This window comes from Heterocephalus glaber, unplaced genomic scaffold (genome assembly GCF_053883595.1).
Source record: "Heterocephalus glaber isolate CG9 unplaced genomic scaffold, H.glaber_assembly_v1.0 deba00001600, whole genome shotgun sequence".
Lineage (NCBI taxonomy): Eukaryota > Metazoa > Chordata > Mammalia > Rodentia > Bathyergidae > Heterocephalus > Heterocephalus glaber.
In genome coordinates this window covers 321685-343018 of record NW_028258372.1, presented here as the reverse complement: position 1 = coordinate 343018, position 21334 = coordinate 321685, and the positions used below count along the sequence as shown (strand labels likewise).

The window sequence follows — 21334 nt, the reverse complement described above, 5'->3', positions numbered from 1 at the left end:
AACCCCTAGGAAAATGTTACCACTCCCATTCCTCACACCTAAGGGATACCATGGGACCCTGCTAAGCTGGTACCGCCACCATCCAAGTCACCATGGATCTCTCACCTGGGCTGAAGCAACCATGTCTAAACACATACGCTCACATTTTTTGTCCACCTTCTGTCTGCTCTGCATATAGCAACCAGAGTAATTTTTTAAAAATATGCCTGATGAGATGAGATTCTGAACTGGAACCTCCAGAACTGTCAGTCAAAATAAAGCTTTTCTTTTTACAAGTTAATTACCTCAGACATTTTGTGACAGTAATGCTACCCTAGTACATGTGACATCTCACTTTGATGGATTTTCATTACCAGAGAGGCTGTTACGAGAGTCGAAGTCCCATTAATTAAAATTCAGATGCTGCTGGGCTTGTTCTCTGCCTGCCTCTCTGGCTTGATCCCTGTCCACCGAAATCCTCACTCTCTGAGTTCCCCAGATTCTCCTAGCTGCCTCCTTCGGTCATTTTGCAAGCTCATTCACTGAGCTCACATTATGCTTCTCCCTAATGCATAGTGCTCAATAGGGTACTCCTCTTCAGGACCCAAGTTTATTGTCACTGCTGTAGACAGGCCTTTTATGAGCTTCCAACTTTTAATATTCCCATAGACCTGAGTAATGTCCTTTCATGACACTTTCAGAATCTTTTTAACTTGTTCATTCCCTACCCTCTCTAGACCATACAGTTTCTGACGGCATTGCTCTTGCTACATCCTCAAATGTAGCAGGCACTCAGAAAAAATTTGATGAATGTGATCTATCCTTCCTTATCTCATGTTGTGCGGTGGAGCTACTCAGAAGATAAATGAATGGAAAAATGCATTGGAAAACTGGAATTTGTTGGTGGTCTTTCTCGGTCAGGAACTCCCTGGTTCGTGGGGTGAGGCTAGGCACAGGAGGAAATGAAGTTCTATGGGGAATCTATAAGGAACAAGTATGTGCTGCTATTGTTTGAATGTCGAATGTCTCCCAAAGGCCAACTTGGCCTCTGGGGTGGCAGTGTTTGAGGAGGCATGGACTGGTGGAGAGGTTTAGATTAGCGGAGGTGTGTCCCCAAAGGGGAGGGCCAGACCCTGGTCCATCCAGTTGTTCTTTTGCTTCCTGACTCTGTGTATGAGTCGGTTCCCTCTGCTGCATGCTGACTCTGTGATGTGCCACCCTTGAACAGGGCCACATTATTTTGAACAAGGACTTCCAGAACCGTGAGCCAACTGAGGCTTTTCTCTTTACAAGGAGTGCTTAACATATATGGTGAATGTTTAAATTTTAAAAAGACACATCGCCTTGAATCCTCCTCAAAACACCCCTCTTTGCTTTAGGCACATTTATTCCATCATTCTCCCCAATTCTGAAGCAGTTCTGGAAGTGCTGTTTTGTGAATGTCTTTATGAGGAGCAATAAAAAATACAGTGAACATTGTTGCCCATAGAAAGGCAGGCTTGTAAAAACATTACTGTATGTTTTCTTCCACCCTATTCACTGGATCTGGCACTACACAACCTCTGGCTCTTCCCTACCTCTAAAATAACCATCAAAAGTAAATGTTTCAAATCAGTTGAGGACACTGGGGCTGCCATGCCATGACTTGCAATTTTAGCAGAACTAAAGACCCTCAGGAAAGGACTTCCGGAACTGCTCAGAAAGTGGTAAGAACTATGGGATAAGTGTGTTTGAACTGAAGGGAAGGATTGTCAGGGCAGTTAATGGCAGTGTGGCTTTGTTTTTTTACTTTAATAAATATTTTTATTTTAAATGCACCATAGTTATAAGTTAAATTGTCTCAAATATTTTGTTATAGTAATGGAAAGCTCCTACATATGATAACTCACTTAGATTCTTACAAAGATCTCATGTAACCTGAGGAAATCACCCCTATTCTGTAGATTAGGAAACTGATAGTCGGAAAGACAAAGTAATTCCCTCAGACTCACATGTTCAGAAATATTAGAGGAAGGAGAACCACAGAAGTCTGACTCTGAGGTCCCAGGAAGGATTGGAATTATGGGGAAAAAACCACTAGCACACTCATTAAACACAGCTTTTTTTCTTTTATGACATTTTGAGTAGGTGAAGGCAAAAAAAAGCAAAATAAAAATGAAAGTGAAGTCCTATTGACTTCATACTGCTCGGTGGGTCAGAAAAATAAATCTGAAGCACCAAAATGGGGGCAAGATAGAATTCAGGGAGCTAAATATTTCATTATATATTTCGGCTCTCCTACCCATTGAAATCAAGTTAAGGAACACTGCGTAGTCCCGCAGCCTGGGTGAAATGGTGCTCATCTACCCTTTCTCTCCTGCTCTGCTGGGATTTACAGGCCTTGAGTAATGTGGGCACAGAATTAAACAGGACAAGTCATCCCATTTCCTTGTTTCTCTGGTTTCAGCGATACACAAACAGGTTTACTTCCCTTTTCCCTCTTATTTCGAACACTGCAAGTCTGTGTTTGGACTAAATAAGAAGGCTCTAGATGGGCCAGAGTACTGGAGCAGGGGTGGGAGAGCGGGACTCCAGACCGCGCGGGGGTTCACTGGGGTCTTGCTTTTCACTTCACTTTGTGGGGGCAATTCCTACTGCTAGTGTGGAGTCTTCCGTGCTCTTCTTTTTTAAACTTTCCTTTCCTTGTTCTAACCTCTTTATAGGGTATGTCCTCAGCCACCCACACCCCGATGTCTGATGGAGGACAGCTCCTTTTAGGCATTGATAGGGAAAATGGCAATCCAGCATTTGGGGTTGGTGGGAAAAGGGGAGCACTGCACAAGCATATATACATACATAGGGGGTATTTAAACTGCAAGTAACTCCCTCACAGTATGAATTAGCCCACTGGACCGAGGACCAGTGCTAGTAGGCTAGGTGTAGTTAGACTGCAGAAAAACCAGGGAGGTGGAGAGGGCATGGAGAACAGCTGTTATTGAACAAAATGGAAAAAAATGTACAAAGGGAGAGATCATTTTATTTGGAGACTAAAGAGCCTGTCTAGGTAGAAAATTATTTCTAGCATAGGAAATTCATGTCTTTTCCTATATATATTTAGGATGTCCTGGTTCCAGATGCTCAGAGGGAGACCAGATGAATGCCAATGTCAACTATATAGTGGAGATCACTAGGTCATTTAGACGTTCATCCTACGCTTAGCACCTTGACCTTCGTACTGCAGTGAACAGACATGCCCTTGGGAGTTTACGATGCGGTCTAAGGAAGGCCTGCACAAAGTGCTTGGTGAGAAGCCAGGAGTACAAGTTGACCTGGGACACAAAGGCCATGACACCAACAAGCCGGGCCCTAGGGGAGCTTGCGGCAGTGTGGAGCTCTGAAGGGAGATGCCTGCCATGCTAGTTTTACGCATCACCTTGCCTAACCCGTAGTAAGCAGTCTTTACGCAAGTACCAATGTAGTCTCCGTGCTGCCACGAAGGTATTTTGGAGATGGGGTAAGATCCGCAATCGGTTGAACTCAAAGAAGGGAGATTACTCTACAGAATGTAGGTGGGCCTCGTGTAACCACTAAGAGCAAATATGGAGCCTTCTGGGAAAGGAGAAATTCTGTCTTGGGCCTGGACCTCTACTGAGTTCCCAACCTGCTGCCCTAGCGATACTAGACAGGCTTGACCTCACAATGCCACCAGCCGGCTCCAGATCGTCAAGCAGTTACATGTCACCTGGACCCTGGAAGGATTTTAAATCTGGAAGTGAGAAGATTAGATTCATATTTTAGAAAGGACTTTTACTACGGAGAGCAGAAGCGAAGAAAAACTTCTTCAAATTCGAGCAGAATTTATATTACTCTTTTTTTTTTTAATAGGGCGAAGAGGTGCTGAGTCTATCCTGGAATCTAAAAAGACTAGCTCGACATTTTCCTCGTCGATGGTGGGGTCGGTCTCGCAAAGGTGTAGAGGGCCTGTTTACAGTCCTGTCCATGGCTTTCACTAGGAGACCACGCAACTGGGTAGAGGCCCCAGCCGGGCTGCGCAGCGGTGCCCAGCTAACCCTGGCCCACAGCAGTCGGGTGGGAGGGCGGAGGCCAGCCAGGACTCCCGCGGAAGTGGGAAGAAAGAAAGTTTACAGATGCTTGAAGTTCCGCTACATCTAGCGCCCTGAGGATTCGCCTATCACAAGGCCGGCATGGCATCTAATCTCCAGGCTGCTCTTCCGGCGGTTCCCGGGTCCCGGGTCGCCTCGAGTTCAGCGGTCCGCGCCTCCTCGGCCTGGGCGGGGCCTGCACCTGGCCACCTGGACCCTGGGGGAGGGGGAGGGGGAGGGGGAGGGGCGCCCACCCCAGGCCGAGGCCCGAGGTCCCCCACCCCTGCACCTAGCACCCTCCGCCTCCAGCAGAGCGGTCTCGCCCGGAGAACCTAACCGGGTCTTCTCGCTTCCCCTCCATCGCCGGACGTCTTCACCCCGGCACTGCGGGCTGCATCTGCATCCTCTGGGGTCCGGGATCAGAGCTCAGGGGCCAAGTCCTGCACCCCCGGGGCTGACTGCTGGGGACTCCACAGCCTTTCGCGGGTGTAGACTGGGGAGGAGGCTGTTGGCACCCTCACACCACCACAGTCCCGGGGGTCTCGGCGTCCGAGGGGACGCGTCCCCGGGTAACCCTGGGATGAGGGGGCGCGTGAGGGGGAGGAAGACGCCCACGGGCGAGAGGCTGGGGACCCCGCGCCTCGCCCTGGAAGGGCTAGGACGCGCCCCGGAGACGTGCGTGGCCGACAGGGCGGGCGCGGGAGGGAGCGGCAGGTGAGCCCGGCAGCCCCCGAGCCCGACCCGGGGGTGCACGCAGGGCGGGGCGGGCGGAGGAGCCCCCGGGCCTGGGGGCGGCAGGGCCGGGGCGCCCGAGCGCGCCACACCCCCGCGGCGGGGACGCACAAAGACATGCGAGGCGCGCGCACAAAGACGCCGGGGCGCTCGGCTGCTCCGCCCGCCCCCCGGCCGGGCCAGCGCGGAGCCCGGGCCCAGCGTGCGGCTTCGGGGCGGCGGCGGCGGCGGCGGGGCTGCGGCGGCGGCGGGGACCCGGACCCGGGCTCCGCGCTCCCGGTGACCCGGGCCGGCCGCAGGCGCGCTCGGGGGCGGCGGCGCCCGAGCCCAACTTGGCCTGGGCCTCGCCCTCTGCCCAGCCCGCGGCGTCCCTCCCCTCCTCCCGCGATCCCGTTCCTCCCGCGCGCCCCACGCCCCCCCGCGTCCAGGCCCGCTCGCTGCCCACCTTGTAAAACAAAGCCGGGGAAAATGCCTGCCCGTGCTGCTGGGAGCGCGCAGCCCGTCTCGGAATAAGTGAGTACAATGGCGTGTTGGTAAAAAAAAAAAAAGAAAAAAAAAAGAAAAAAAAAAGCTTCAAGTCCGTCTTTTCCCAAAAAGCATTTTGAATGCTGCATGCCCCATGCTTCCCAGCGCCTCGCGGGAGAGACCCGGCTACACTGCAGGAGGTGAGACCCGGCCCCCCCAGCCGCGAGGCTGCTCGGTCCCCTCGGCGCCAGCAGACGCGTCCCCTCTGCATTCCCGTCCGAAGTGCTGGGTCACAATCCGGACGCGGAGGCGAACCCATCCCGGGTCCTCTCCCGGCCGCTTCTGCCCCCTCTCCCGCTGGCGCCTGGGGTTGCATCTGCCGGGGGTGCCTGGGTGGGGGACACTGGGGCGAGGTCGCGGTGCAGGCAGAGGGTTGGTCGGTCCTGAGAGTGGACCACCGGCAGGTCGCATGGTGACCTGGTCACACTTGTTGCCCATTGCATGGTGGGACACGCAGTGGTGCTGAAGAAAAAAAAACCTCGTTTTTCCTGCGGTGCGTGCGGGGGTCAGTTGCTGCAGCACGGAGACGCGGTTGGGTTAGGACCGCGGTGCGCTGTGCTGGGCGAGGGGAGGGGTCCTGAAGATGCCGGGAGCCTGCGGAAGGCTCTGCCCTGCTCCCAGGTCCCCTGAAAGCGCGGGGCGCAAAGCCAGAGGTTCCCCATGTTAGATCCAGAGAAAAGGCTGCCATTTATTTATTTGTTTCACCAGTTTCTGCCCATTCTGTCTGCCAAATGTGCATTATATGTATTGCTGCCAATTAAAAAAGACAACAGTTTAAATGAATTAAACTCCTTGAGAAAATGTATTGGTTTGCCGCACACACGCTCGCGGGCGTGCGCACACACACACACACACACACACACACACAATCTTGAAAAAAAAAAATCTGGCCTCTTTTCCCCCAAAGCTTATGATGACAGTATTTTAGTGGCGTCTTGGATTAGGATTTGGTAGCTTCAAGGTAAACAGCGGTGCTTTCTTTCCAGTTCTTCAGACTAGAAACCACTGAGGTGAAAAAGCAGAGGCACGGAGCACAGAGACGTGGAGAGCAGAGACCGGGAAAGCTTTCTTTAGGGAGATAACGTGAAGCTTCTTTGTGATTTTCTGTTATTTTTATTTCCAAAATGGCTAAGCTCTAGATCATGACTTTAATTTTTCACCCAGACACCCTAACCAGCTTGGGGAATGGGGCTGGCCAGTCTGGAGATGACAGTAATTTTTAGCTATTAGGAACACTGCTATTTAAAAAGTATGTCTTGTAAAAATTAAAACAGTATGAGCACAGGCGTAGTGCTAATTTTGAATGAAGTTTCCTTCCTAAATGTCTTAAAGGGGTCCCCCCGTTTGTGGCTGTCTTCAGAATAAGTCAGTGTATGGGAGGGAGCCAGCTACATACCTGGGTCCAGAAGGCTGACTCCTAGGGCCCTGCTGGCATGGGATACTGGGTGAGGAACCTCTCATTAGACCCCCAGTGCTGTGTCCTCATCTAATTTCATCCCTTCAAAGAACTATTCTGAGCTGTGCTGGTGGAGGATGGCTTTGTGTGGAAAGCTTTTAGGTGGCCAGTGGAAGATGCCCTTTATGAACTCAAACTCTGGCAGCCTGTGTGGGCTAGACAGAACAGTGGGGCAGTAGCCATGTGGACACTGGCCTTGAGCACCTTATCCTCAAGTGGTTTCAGGTGGCTGTTGGGTATTTAGGTGCCATTCCATGGGGATTTCTTGTATTCTTACCTAAAAGTGTGTTTCAGATTTAGGATATACTTTTACAAAGCCTATATTAGATGTGACAGCAAGTTTACTCATATTTAGCAATGATAGACTTTGAATTGATTATTCTATTTAAGTTGGAGTTTTTTCTTAAGGTCCCATATCTTCTGGCCATGCTATTAACTCTTTGTAGTTCAGTGCTGTTTTTGCAATCAAGTGTCCTGTAGTAGATGGCTTATTTTCCCTTTAGCAATTGGAAGTCTAGTAGCTCTTGCATTTTCTGAAAGAAGATCCATTAATGATATTTTTGACCAGCTGAGATAAATAATAAATGAAGGTAGAGTCACCTCAGAGTACGTGGGAACGTGTGAGGGAACCCATAAATCCACTCTAATGGAGCAATTAGGTCTATGCAGCACATGGAGGGTCTAAGGTGTGAGTCAAAGTTTTAATTTTCTTTTTGTTTTCTTGGTGTTCACTGTTGAAAGGGAAGGACTCATCTTTTCTTAACTGTACCTACGACTGTGCCACAAGGGTTAGAAATGACTTATAATTTTTAAACATGCCAGAAAATGACCTCATGCTTCATAAGGTCACTTAGGAAGAGAAGCACACACATAGATGATTGGACTGAATGGTTTATTTACACTGTGTTTTATCAGAAAAAATTATGATTTCTTTTGAGCTGTCAGATTTGGCTCACAAATTCTCTTATACTGCAATTACAATATGTCTTTTATTATTATAAATTTTAAAATAGAAAGCGTTCTTCCTATTGATTTCTTCCAGTATAAGGTTCTTGAAAACAGGAATAAGCCAGAAACTTTCTTCCGCAACATTCAAAATTCTCCTTTAGTTCCACTAACTCTTGGGCATGGTGTGGTGGATGATATGAAATTAGAAATTAATGAGGAAGCCCTTGGGCATTGCTTAAGTTTTTTAAGCTTCTTGGTATGACTCCTGTTTTTTTCTTTCCCCCTGGAACTCCAATCGCAGCCAAGAGCGAAAACCCAGCCCCCTTTCCTTGACCTTATATAGGGTCCTGAATTCTCCAGTTCGAGCCCTCCTGGGTCAGGTTCCAGAGTGTCCAACAGGAGGACACGAAGGATCCCACCAGCCCTCAGAGAAGCAGCCCAGCCCATTCCCCTCCAGTCTCCTCCATCTAATCCCCTTTCTCTGTTGTTGTCAGTGGCGGCACCCGACTTGCTGGATCCAAAATCTGCTGCTCAGAACTCCAAACCGAGGCTCTCATTTTCCACGAAACCCACAGTGCTTGCTTCCCGAGTGGAGAGTGACACAGCCATTAATGTTATGAAATGGAAGACGGTCTCCACGATTTTCCTGGTGGTTGTCCTCTACCTAATCATCGGAGCCACTGTGTTCAAAGCACTGGAGCAGCCTCAGGAGATTTCCCAGAGGACCACCATTGTGATCCAGAAGCAAACGTTCATATCCCAGCACTCCTGTGTCAACTCCACTGAGCTGGACGAGCTCATCCAGGTAATGGCTCCACAGGAGTTGTGACTCCATTTCCCCCCAGGGACGACAGTGAGGGCAGGAAGAGACAGCGCAGTTCTTGGTCCTGATGGACTGGTAGGAGCCCTCTTGGCCCTGATCCTGCTCCGCATGTGCCTCTTTCCCCGTTTCCTGGTCCTCTTTCTGCTCATCTTTCATCCTTTCTCACTTCTACTGCCTTATCTCCACTTCCTCTTTTACTCCTCCTCCTGCTGTTCCTTCTCATCACTCTGCTCCTACTTGTCTGTATTTCTTCCCTCTTTTCTTCCCATGTTCTTTCGCATTTCTCTTAGAAAGGTTATGGGTTACCCGGCGGAGACCCTCATTGCTAGGATGATCATTGCCACTGAGAAGTCTTCCTTGGCAGATGAGAGGAAAGCAAAGAACTTAACCTTGGCAGTGACCAGCCTAAGACTGAAAAGATGGATTTTTGGGGGATTCTGTTGAGCTGGGTACCCCCATGATTGGCAAGTTGTCTCTTCCTTCATCTAGCCAGGGTATAATGCTGTTAATTGTCTCTTTTAACTGTGTAGGTAGAAGTGATTAATCACTGTTGTTCTAAACTCCAACCAAATCAATTTACTAGTACACAGAACACAGCTTTTTTGAATAAAAACGTAGTTTTAATTCATAGTAGCAGGACAATATGGTTATGAAATAACATTTACTCTAAATTTAATCTCAAAGTGATTTATAAATTTCAGTGAGGCTTCTTGGGCATGGTTGTGTTTCTGTTGTAGATTTCTCTTGTATGAAACAATTCATTGGTCAAACTAAAAATTGTAGTCAAGAAGAAAGCCCTAGAATTTTTTTTATAAGAAGAGAAGTGACTGGTTAGAGAAAACATTGTAAGTGTACACACATTTATTTTCCCTCAGGCCTTGGCTCTTCTTACCTGGTCGAATTTAAATTGAACAAAAACTCTTTCTGAGTCAGCATATTCTCATTTTATACTTGATATGTTGGCATTTGCATGAGTTGGGGTAGTAGATTGAGGAGAATTGTTATCGATCTTAATCCCATTTAAAAAGTCCTTAGTCCTTTAATTTTGTCTTACTCTGGTTCCCCAAAACATTACCTCTGCCCTTAATACTCTCTCCGTTTCTTGCTTCTACTGACAGATTTTTATTTGAGCTTTATTGGGAGCTAATCAGAGATAGTGCTGTCCGATCCTTCTTCAGTTCCTACCACATTCAGACATTTTGGCATCTCATCCATTGGACTTAAAATTTTTATTTCAGTATTTTACTTTCTAACTTACACATGGACTTCAATTTTGCAAATGCTCTTCACATACTTATATACTGAAATTTCTGCTATTTTTGGATAATGGTGATGTTTGCAGTATTGAGACTGAAAATTGTCAACTACTCTGATTGCCCCTGCTCTCCCCTTCTTTGATACTGCATAAGATCATTTTCACTTCCCTCTGCCTTTGTGCCACATAATCTCAAGAGATCCTAGAAATCTTTAAAGAATCTCCACTTGCCCCGGGTTGTAGAAGAGCTCTTGTTTGTCTTAGTGGAGGCCTCGTGGAGCAGTGGCAAAGCTTACATTTTGGGATACCATAGGATATGTTTTTAACTCTGTTTAAGTGCTTTGCTGGAGGTGTTGTCTCAAACAGGTGATTTTCCACTTTAAGCTTTAAATGATCTATCGGGAAAGAGGAAGGGGTATTTATCGAGCAGGATTGTTTGAGTAAAGCATGGAGGTCCTCAGAAGGGCTAAGATTTGTTTATAGCTGCTGGCTGTTAGGTGTCCCCTCCTGACCTTTTTGCTGGATTGTAGCATCTGATTCAGGTAGCTCCACCCTTAGCATCTGGAGTGAAGTGTTTGTTCTTGAGCAGGAAAAAAAGTGAAATTTTAGAGAGTGTTAGAGGAAACTGTATGAATTTGAAAACTATCTCACTGTACATTTCTACCCAGATTTATTCAGAACTCTGAAGATATGTCGAAGGTCAGGGCAGGTAGGGGCAATAGAGTGGTTAATACTGTTCATTTTTTACTACATTGTTTTTGGAATGGACGCAAACAGATCTCAAAATATGACCTAATGTTTTTCTTTCTGTTTTTCATGGACAATCCATTTTAAACTTTATTAATATTCACTGCTAGTTGAATAATTTTGTTTCTTAAATATTTATTTTGTGCTCAATAATTTTTAATGCAGAAGTTGCCTATAATTTATTGTCATATCATTCATCTTTATCACCAGATGGTTTAAATCAATTATTTTCTTTCTCCTCAAAAATACTTTTTCTGATAGAAGAAATCTTTATAATAGCATGACCTCAAGGGTGAAGGTTGGTGTTTAAAAGCCAGTAATCACTTATTAGAGTTACATTTTGTGCATGATTTTCATGACTTTCCAATTTTTTTCTCCACTTAACTCATTTTCCCATTTAATCATCCCTTCCACTTGAGTTGGGTGTATCAGGCAGGTGTATCAAGCATTAAGGGTCAGGAAACTAAGACTCAGAAAGTCTGAGCCATTTACCCTAACAGCTTTGGTGGGTCCAGAGCTCTTGGCTTCAGAACCTTGGTCTGGCATCAGTCTTCAGAGCTTCTGCTCTTTCTGAGTTCACCTTGTTTCAGTGCTGGGGGAAATCGAAGGAGTGGCCAGCCACTGGGTCCCACTGTCAGTGGAGAGGGAACTCTGGCTTCTGGTCTTGTGGAGCCTTTGGGGAAGGAGGTGGAGAGGGAGGCCAAGTGCAGGTGCACCTTGTCTCGTCCTAGGGGCCAGGTTGTTTTTACACCTCTGAATGACCATAAGCACCGGATCCCATGCTCAGGCTGTGACTTGGGGAGGTGAGAGATTGTCCTCTGGCCAAGGACAGCACCTGTGTCTTCACTGCTTTGTGCTGTCTTTGACCACAATCCTCTAAGACAAGGTCGATGTCAGATAAAAGAGCCAAAAACCGAGACCAGACCCGAACCACAACAAGCCTTTATTGTAGGGACGATCTGCTGGGCAATCTCCAAACAAAGGAGAGAGAGCAATATGGCCGGGACAGGGAGCGCTTCCTATAGGAGCTGGGGTGGGATTGAGTGATGTAGTGGCTAGGGATTGGAGGAGCCTGTGACATCACTAGTTGCTAGGAGGTAGCAGTATCAGGTTATTCTTTTGGCGGGAAGAGGGGCATGTTGGGAAGAAGAAGGTTGTCTTTTGGCGAGTGAAGCCGTATTTTTAAGTGGGAAGCAGGGTATTATGGGAAGGAGAAGGATGCCATTTTATGTAGCAGCCATTTTAAGGCAAGGGAAATCTAACAGTCAAGGCCACCTAGGATGTCAAGACAGAGATTCCTTTGCTGGCTGATGATTTGGAGCGATGTAATGTTTGACTCCCATTGCTCTTAATGTGCAGTGTGATGCCAGGACAGAAACATGCTCAGAAGCAGTTCCAAGACTCATAGATACTATTAACAGCAGCCAAACTATCATGAACACTTACTATGTGTGACATGTTGCTCTAGCCCCGTATGTTTATTATTTAATTCTCTTAAACAAGCCTATGAGACAGGGTTTTGTTTTCTGCACTTAATATATGTGGGAACTGAGGCAGAGAGAACCTCTTTTTCCAAGAGGGCACAATAGTAGAGCTGTTATTCAAACCTAGGTGGACAGACTCTAGAGGTTATGCACTTAGCTCCCATATTTACTGCCTGTGAAAAGACTTACTGAGGACTTGCAGTGAATTCCCTGTTATGCCATGTATTAGAGCATAATGAATGTTAAATTACAGTCCTCCATACACAGTGAGGTACAGGACATATCGCTCTTTCCAACACCGAGAGGTGAGACTTGGGTTTCAATATTCTTCCTGGGCAACAGGATTATTACCAGAGCTCTGTTTGGATGTGGTGATCCAGCTGAGGCCCCGTGGTGTTAAGATGCACCCGGTCTTCAATCTAGTTATTTCCATGTTTGCAGAATCAATTTGGGGATTTAAAAGACAGGAAAAAAAATCCACGACCCATGCATCGGTAATAAAAATACCTCCCTGTGAACCATTCTGTCTGTTTCTGGTAAAGAAACGGACATGTTTAGGCAGGCACCTGGTGGCCTTGGGTCTGCATCTGTGGAGTCTTTTGGCTGAGGATCATATTTTTTGCACTGTTTCTTTGTATTTTGGTGCATTCAGTGGCATTTACTGAGGACCTCCAATGTGTTGACCTCCTTGCTGGGTACAGGGGCCAAATACAGGGACGGAAGGAGCACGATTTCTCTCAAGGCGCCACAGTCAGCAGAGACTGCTGTCAACAGCATCACAACCAAGTGCTTGCAGTTCAGAGCTGGGAGCGCTACAGACAGGGCCACTGGGGAGGATGAAGCGGAGCATTAAATGATTCAGGAAGATGCAGAGCAGAGGTGAAAGGGAGGCTGGATTGTAAGGGCGCTGGCTGCTGTGGGCCCAGCAGGAGTAGGGGGAGGCTGTGGCAATATCCTGCAGAGAGGAGGTCCTGGAGCCAAGATGCCAGAGTGGCATTGGGAGACACAGTCGGATCCCGGAGGAACTTTGGTGGGGCTTACTTTCAGTGACCAGATGTATGGCACGAGGGAGGGGTGGGATCAAGGGTGATCCCCCAGTTTCTGCCCCTAAGAGTGCTGGGGGAAGAACAAATGTGTTGGTACGGGGCTGGTACCGCCTCACTCTGGTATCTGAGCGATCCAGGGTGAGGGTGGGACCATGAGGAGATCTAACGGAGCAGACCCAGGCCCCTTGTGCTGCACCAAGGAGGTGTCTCTAGCCCTGCTCTTTCTCCCCCACAAGCCCTGGAGTGGGCGCACCTTTGTGAGTGTGTGGTTGTGTACCTGAGGACACCTAGAGCTACTGGAGAAGTTCTTGTACATAAACACGCCTTCCTCGAATGTCAGTAATATGAGAGTCTAAGTAACTAGCCATCATTTCATGTCCATTTTCTAGTCACTAAAAGTATTTACAGAGTGCCTACTATGCAGATTGTTGCAAGCCTTGCAGTACAGTAGAGAATGAAAGATGAAGATTCTTGCCCTCAGTGAACTTGTGTTCTGCTGGGGGAAGATAGCGTGTTAGCTGTGATAAATTTCAGCAGAATAAAGAAAGCAGGGGCGAGGGACAGGGTGTGGGGCGCTGATGATTCATTTCAGAAAAGGTCACTAGAGAAGCTTTTCTGAGAAGATGGCTTTTCTGTAAAGAGAGGAAGGGAGCAACACCTGGGGAATGACACCTAGGCGGAGCCAGAGCAGGTACAAGGTCCCTTGCAGACAGAGGTGGGGTGTTCTGGCAGGGAGAGGGCCACAAGGATGTGGTGAGGGCATGGACTTGATGCTGTACAAGTAGCAGGAAGAGCTGGGAGGCTGTTGTGATAACCTGAAAGATGAGGCCTCTGGAACCACGGTGGTAGAAAGGCAGGGGGAGAACAATCAGACTCTGGATGTATTTTGAAAGGAGAGCCAGTGGGGCTTCCTGATGGGCCAGATGTGCAGTGCAGGAGAGAGGAATCAAAGATGACCTCTTGAGTGTTCTTCTAAGGAAAGAGATTAAGGTCCCTGTTCTCCTACAGTGGGGAAGGCTGTAGGAAGAGCTAGTCTGGGCGGTAATGTCAGGAGCCTTATTTTGGATAAGGCTTGTGGTGCTGCTAGTGTCAGACAGACTGGTTATGGAGGAGGTTTATAGGAGACCAGAGGACAGTGCTGACAGACCCTGTAGTTTATTGCAAGAAAATGATGCCACAGATCACCCTGTGATCACAGGGGTCATGGACAAAGGGTTGCATGAGGGCTGGTCTGGAGAGGCAGGCGCCAGCTGTGCTGGTCCTCTCTGCGAGCCTTTCCCAGGTGTGCTGTGCCTTCGTCCCGGGCCGTGGGTATGCATGAGCTGTCTCATACACTGGTGCTCACTTAGGCGTCCGCTTCTCCATGACCCGCTCCAGTGGCAGACATCCCCAGGCCTCACCGCACTACTGGCGATATGCATATCCACAAGGAGGAGCCTGCCTGTCTGAATCTGTGCAGGCCTTGCTTCCATAGCAGGGCCCTGGGTGAGTGCCTCAAGCTCCTGCCAGCGGTCAGTGTTGGGAGGGGTTTTAGCAAAACAGCCAGGCTGATTCTAGGCCAGCACAGCTGTGTTCCGCCTGGGGTGCTTATTAGGGTATCAAAGTAAAGACGTTGCGTAGGAAGCTGCAAAGGTGAGCTTGGATTTGGGAGAGGAGCCAATCTGAAGGTACATGTTTGGAAGTTATTATAATCTAGACAGTATTTCGCACCCAGAAGCTGTAAGAACTGTCCCGGAGCATGAGTGAAGGCGAGGCAAGGTTTTTATTATGAAACATCAAAATAGTTTGTCATAAAAACGGTTTAAAAAGTACATGAAAGTTAGCTAGGTAATACTAGTAAATAATTTATAAAAGCTCAATATGAGGGTAGGGGATTTAGCTCAGTGGTTCCACCACCTGCCTCTCAAGCACAAGGACCTGAGTTCGATCCCCAGTACCAAAAAAAAAAAAAAGCTCAATATGAGTGTTATGTGTCAATAAATTTTAACTGAAACTGATGTGATTAAAAAGGAATATTATTTTACAGTAATAGCTAGGAAGTCATTGATGAATGGAATAGCTCAAGCAGATAGACAATATTGGAATGAAGTCTGATTAGTGTACTGTTAGTGATTACAAAAATGGCTGTAAAACTTTTTGTTTGCTTTTTATTACATATTCACATATCATTTTATATTTTAAAGTACATTTCTTATTATATTACTTAATTCTCATCTCCTTAGAAATGCATATTGCTATTCACAACTGTACAATAAAGAAACTGAGGCAAAGTGCCTTGCTGTTCAGAAAGATACCCAGCAGTACCTGGGTCAGGTTCCTCCTTGTGACTCTGTCTCCTGAGCTTTTCCACTTTCCTCCTAGTTATTCAGGAAAGTGCCATGCAGTACCTGCTGCCGTGGACACCTGCATCAGTCAGCTTTTCATTGATGTAGTGAAATGCCTCATGCAGGCACTCATGAAAAGAAGGTTGATTTAGCTCACAGATTTGGAGGCTTAAGCACATGGCACTGACCGTGTCTCAGTTCTGGCCAGGTCCTTGCAGCTGTGTGACAGAAATAATAGCAAGGAGCAGTGGCCCCAGCGAGTGCGTGAAGTGGTCCCATCCTAAACAGGAAGCCAGAGTGTTGGGTGGAGCCAGGCTCAGGAAGCAGGGACAGCCCTCTCTCAAGAGCTAGCAAGGCTCCATGTCAGCCACACTAATCCCTCTCAAGGACAGGTACATACATACCCAAGGACCCACCCTGAAAGGTTCTCTCTCAGCACCTAGGACCCAGCCCCTACTCCATGGGTCTTTGGAGGACAAATCATGTTCGGGGGACAGCAGTACCCAATAACGCGTCTGAGTCTGCATCTGTAGGGAAGAGAGTGAGTATATGTTGTCTTTGGCTTTTTGGCGAGGCAGCAGAAAGTTTGTTTTTTTATTGTCCTTTGTGACATGAATAAACTGAGGCACACAGTGTTTTTCCTATGACCTCTCAACCCTTTCAGCTTGAGATGTTACAAATGGCACAGCAGGTGTTAAGATTGGAGAACTGCCAGCCAGGTGACCAGAATGCTTATTTCTGCCCCGAATGGTGGCTTTGGAAATTATAGCCCATTATCTCTTTAAGTTTTCCCGCACTGGGCTCCTCTTTTACCTAACTCTGCTCTCTTACTTTTAAAATGCTGGTGGATTATAAACCCAGAAACCGCTGTGCGTGGAGACTTTGTGCCCCTTGCCATCTTAGCAGAGATCAGCAGCAGAAGAGACAGCAGGGTGTGCGTGTGTGTGTGTGTGTGTGTGTGTGTGTGTGTGTGTAGGCAAAACACACACCTACACAACCCTGGGGCACTGTAAAAAGGCTGTGCGCGAAAGGGCAGCTAAAATATCCTGCTAGGGCTTGAGTGTTGGGTGCCAGGTCGGAGGAGGCGCTCACCCTGAGACAGTCTGGCCTGGAGAGGAGGAGAGGGAAGGAGCAAGGAAGGCAGAGCGAAGCAGTTGCGGGCACACAGGTTAGCACCCTACTTGTCGGGGGGTAGCACTTGTAACCCTCTTTGCCTTTTCTAATATTCACAAAGTAGTAAGAGTTTCTTGTGCAAACTTCAGAGAGTACAAGAAGGCCTAAAGAAGAAAGGAAATATTGGAAATTCCTCCACAGCTGGGCTCTCTTAGGCACGTAAACACACGTGAGCATACTGAGGAGGGTGTGTGTACACACGTACACCTTTTCACACATCATCTTACGTATATGAGGTCCCAAACTCACGCTGTTTTGGTGTCTCCACTTTCCCTTGAACGTTAGGTAGCAGTTGATTCAGGAACAGCCTGTCTTCTTTTTATTGATTTATGTCAATGCCAGGATTGAACCTTCATGCTTGCTAAGCACACACACTGCCACTGAGCTGAACCCTCAGTCTTGTTTTCAGATATGGTCTTCACGGGTTTTGACACAGGACTGGAAACAGATGGGGACACCTTGCATACCCACTTGTCCTGGGGGTCCTGGGGGCCCTGGAGGTCTGAGCCAGGTGGTGGGTGGAATCTCACACACATGGAGCTGTCTTAGGTAGAGTGGTTCTAAGAGTCCTCCCAACACAGGGTTGTTTGAATCTGTAGGGATCGATAGGCAACACAGTCACAAACTGTTGTGACACATTTGTAAGGAAACGTTTGGGCATAAAGACAAACCAGTGTGTGGACCAGAGCGTTCCTTCAAATAGGAAGCTTCCCTGTGGGATTCGTGATGTTGAGAGTCCTTATTCCTCATCTTCTGTACAGGTGAGCACGTCACAGTCGTCCTGATAGGCTCTCTCTGCTCCTCCTCCCACCACTTTCCATCTGTAGAGTTCCCTCATGAAGCTACTGCTTTGCCTTCTGGTCTCCTGAGGGTGGAGCTTGCATCCTTAGCAGGATTAACGCCAGGATAGAAAAGTCAGGGTCTGGGTGAGTGAGCTCTATCTTGAGCTCTGCTTTCCTCAAAGAGCAAGCAGAATAATTAATAGATCAACTGAGAAGGAACAGGCTGTCACCTAGAGACGTGTTCACATAAATCGGAGAGAAAGACAGATCTTTTGCAAAAGGGAAGGGGACCTGGGATGGAGAGAGGAGGGAGGGAGAGAACAGGAGACCCCGTAAAAAGAACTAAGCTGCGTTCTGTACATGTCCCAGCTCCCCATCAGGAATGTGATCCTTAGGTACTGCAGACACGTATGGATAAAAATAAGATAATTAAAACCCTGTGTCTGCCATCACTAAGGATAGTTAGCTTGTGGATCATGATGAAGTTTGACCAATTAGATGACAGACCACTTAGATGACAAACAAGTAGATGGCAAACATGAATGCCCTGAGAGAAATGGGCTAGAAAGTCAGGTGAGCATTCTTGACAAGTTTAAAACTGATGGCCGTGGCTTTCTCCTCAGGCTAGGACTCTTCTTTCTCCCTTCCTCCTCTCCTTCTTTTGTCTTTTCTTTTCATTTAAAACTTTAAAAACATCTCCTGTATTATTGGCTATCTCTTTCCTTTTAGGGTGAATGTTAATTAAGAAAAGAGTTTTTTTGGCAGCTCTGAAATTACACAATTTTCCTGCTCTCTGCTACCTTGTTGAGTTTATTCCTGTATTTTGTTACCAGATGGATTTAAGGCCAACATGGCTCTCGTGTTCGTGTTCGTTTCTGACAGCGGTCTGCAGTGGATGGTAGCAGGTGTGCTTTAAGAAAAGTTCTCTAGATGATACCAGTTCCTTTGTGATGTTTGGCTACAATTGTGAAGATTATTGCATGATTCTTTTAAAGTGAATGTTAGAATTTGAGGACAGGTAAAATAAACAGGAATTTCCTTGTGGTTCTTTGGTCTCAGTGGCCATTCTCAGGGTGAGCAATGATGAGAGGAACGAAACTATGGCCCTGGGAACTAGGACTTCTGGGAAAGGAACTGCAGCTCCTTTCAGTCGTTCAGCTCAGGTCTTCTGCTCGGTGGCCCTGCTATGGTGTGGATCCTAAATATTCCCCAAAGGCCAGGGGTTAATAGCTTAGTCCCTAGGGTAGTGCTACTTGGAGGTGGAGGAACCTTCAAGAGGTTAGCTCTGGTGAGGTCTGTGACTCACCGGGCTGCCCAAAAGGGATCGTGGGACCCTGCTTTCTTCCTCTTTCTCTCTTGTTCCTAGCAATGGCATGAACAGTTTTGCTCCTCCATTTACTGCCTGCCATGAGGCGCAGTCATGCCACAATCTCAAAAGCACTGGGGCTCACTGATCACAGACTGGAGCTTCCAAAACTGAGAGCCCAAATAAACTCTTTTTGCTTGGTAAGTTTATCATCTTCGGTGTTTGCTATCGTGGTGGAAAACTGATTCACACGCACCCCATTAACTCCTGTTTTATCATTGATTATCCCCATATGATAGGTAATGTCCCTTTGGAAAGCAGATGAGATAATATTTTCCATCTCCTTTATCTGCTTTCTGCCTTTCATTTTCTGAACACTTGAATAACACAGTTGTGTCAAAAACAGGAGTTCATCTAGGTTGGCATTTCTGTTCTAACAATAGTACCAAGGGAGATTGAAAACAGTTCTACAGTGTTAAAAAGAAGGACTCTACCCAGAGCATCGTGAGATTATGAAAAATCCCTCAAGGATCTGATATTCGTAGACTTAATTTACCTATGTGTTTTAAATTTAACTACGTTTCAGCCCATACCTTCTCTGGAGATAAGTGTTTCACATTCTGTTCAGTAAAATTTTCCATTTTATTTGATGTTTGACAAATTATATCTTCTAAGTTTCAAGCCATTTGCCTAGTGAGTTTTGTGACTAAAGTCATATGTTATTTCCTCCCAAAGACAGGGACACTGAGTCAGATAGTGGTGACCCGTGCCTGTAATTCCAGCATTCTAGGAGACTGTTCTATGAAGTTTGCAAGTTGGAGCCCAGCCTGGGAAACTTAGTGGCTTAATAAGACCCTGTCTCAAAATAATAAAATTTTTTTAAAAAGTCTAAGGATATAGTTCAATGCAAAGACCTTTGGTTCAATCCCCGGTGTCATAAAAATGACAGTCTTTTTTTTTTTTTTTATCTTTATCTCCTACTAGAATTCATTCTTTTTCAACATCTTATGTTTTTGCAATCCTTGATCATCTGTGTCTCAGATCTTTCTCTCAGTCTTGTTTTTAGCCTCTTCCTTGGCAGTTAGTGTCCCTTTATTATTTAGTTGTCTTGTTCAGAACTACATTCTGCTCGGTGAAAAGTTTGGTAGGTGCCAATTGGTATGGTGGGCAGGATTCCAAAAAGGCAGGAATCCCATGTTAGCACAAGACTGGCTTTCTGTTTTCTTTCTTTCTTCTCCTTATTTCTCTCTCACTAGTGTCACCAAGTGTCCTCTGTGTTGGTGTTGTTGGATGATGTCCTTGGCACTCATATTGATGCTAGGGTCTCCCTCTAGGTCATGAAGACCGCTATTTGAAAAGGGCCGGCTGGCCTGTTTTCTCTTCCCTCAGTTTCTGCATGACCAGGATGAACCTCAGCTCTCATTTATCTTTCTCTTCCCCCTGGCTTCTGAGACTTTAAAAATTTAATTGAGTATTGGGCATTTCACAGTCTTAAAGATCACAGTGGTATTTCTAGACTGTGATGTTTCCCTTTCCAGTAGTAAATTAAAACATCACAGAAAAGATACCTAGCTTTCCACTTATTGCCTCAAATATATAGTTTTCATAAACACATTTTAAAAGCTATTATTACTCTTTCTTACAGATCTTTTCCCAAATATACTCATTAACACAGGAATCTACTTTTATCAGCTGTTAGCAAATGCTCTTCCTTTTATGACTACTTATTTTTTGCAAATTGATTTTTCTCTCAGTTCTAGTTTAGCCTTTCTTATTAACTGTTGGATGGGCAGAACTGTTTTATTTCTCCCTGTGGTTAGTCGGACTTGGCCATGTGTTCAGAAATGTTGTTCTTGTGTGATTCCATTCTCCTTTGCTTTCAGATTTTCTCAGGAAACTCAGATTTCTTTATAATTTACTGTTATAGTTGAGTGAGAGAGCTCTTGTCAGAGTATCCTTCGTCTGTGTTATTTCAGTCAACAACACGCATGCTCCACTAAGGGAAAACGCTTACTGTCTTTTCAGGGATACCTAAGGAGTCAGAATTTACCAGAAGCTCACAGAAGTACAGTGTGTAATGTGTTTTCTGGTGAGCTGGTGGTGAAGGGAAGCTTAAGGAAGTCAGGAAATGAGGATCTAGATGGAGGAAAAAGGGGCGGACCTCAGCAGACACTGTCACGTGATCACATGGATTACACTGAGACGTGTTTTGGGAGAAAAGAAATCTCTTTAATTCTTACATTTTCCGTTTGTATAGATCCTCTTCTAGAGATATACATCTGTTCTTATTATTTTGTTAAGACTCATTTAGAGGATGGAGAGAATTCAAGACTCCTAATTGCTAAACTAGACCATACTACTGTAGGGCAGATGCAAAGTTCCTCATTCCTGTTTGGATCGTTCATGTAATGGGTGATTGGAAAACTCTTGGTTTCAGTGACAGATACGAGAAAAAGAACTTGCCTTTCCTTGGATGTTGTGTGGTTTCTGCACCTGCGTGGTGTTAGCAGTGCGAGGGGAGTGGATTCTGAGATGGATGAGCGAAGAGGCATTATTCCAGGAAGTGGTGTGTGTCTACTTCGACATCTTGGTGACCACTCAGGGAGCAGCGGTGCCTTGCTCCCTGGGGATTTGGGGACGGGAACCTTGGGAGCTTCTGCCCTCTCCAAGGA

The 21334-nt window shown here is 46.6% G+C and overlaps 1 protein-coding gene and 1 long non-coding RNA gene across 4 annotated transcripts in view; one reads left to right on the top strand and one right to left on the bottom strand.

The window, feature by feature from the left end:
* Window positions 1-5317, bottom strand: part of LOC101721864 (uncharacterized) — a 36280-nt gene extending 30963 nt beyond the window's left edge. The window contains exon 1 of the long non-coding RNA XR_002397903.2: window positions 5239-5317. This is a non-coding gene — a long non-coding RNA (uncharacterized LOC101721864). The remainder of the gene's footprint in view (window positions 1-5238) is intronic.
* Kcnk2 (potassium two pore domain channel subfamily K member 2) overlaps window positions 1-21334 on the top strand; it is a 183024-nt gene that overhangs the window by 51317 nt on the left and 110373 nt on the right. The window contains exons 1-2 of one of the 3 annotated variants that reach the window (XM_087194235.1): window positions 5129-5306; window positions 8217-8527. In XM_087194235.1, the coding sequence (XP_087050361.1) occupies window position 5306; window positions 8217-8527 (312 nt within the window). In that variant the 5' untranslated portion in view covers window positions 5129-5305. Of the gene's footprint in view, window positions 1-5128; window positions 5459-8216; window positions 8528-21334 lie in introns of those variants that run through there. The other 2 variants (XM_004853567.4, XM_087194234.1) reach the window with 2 other exon arrangements.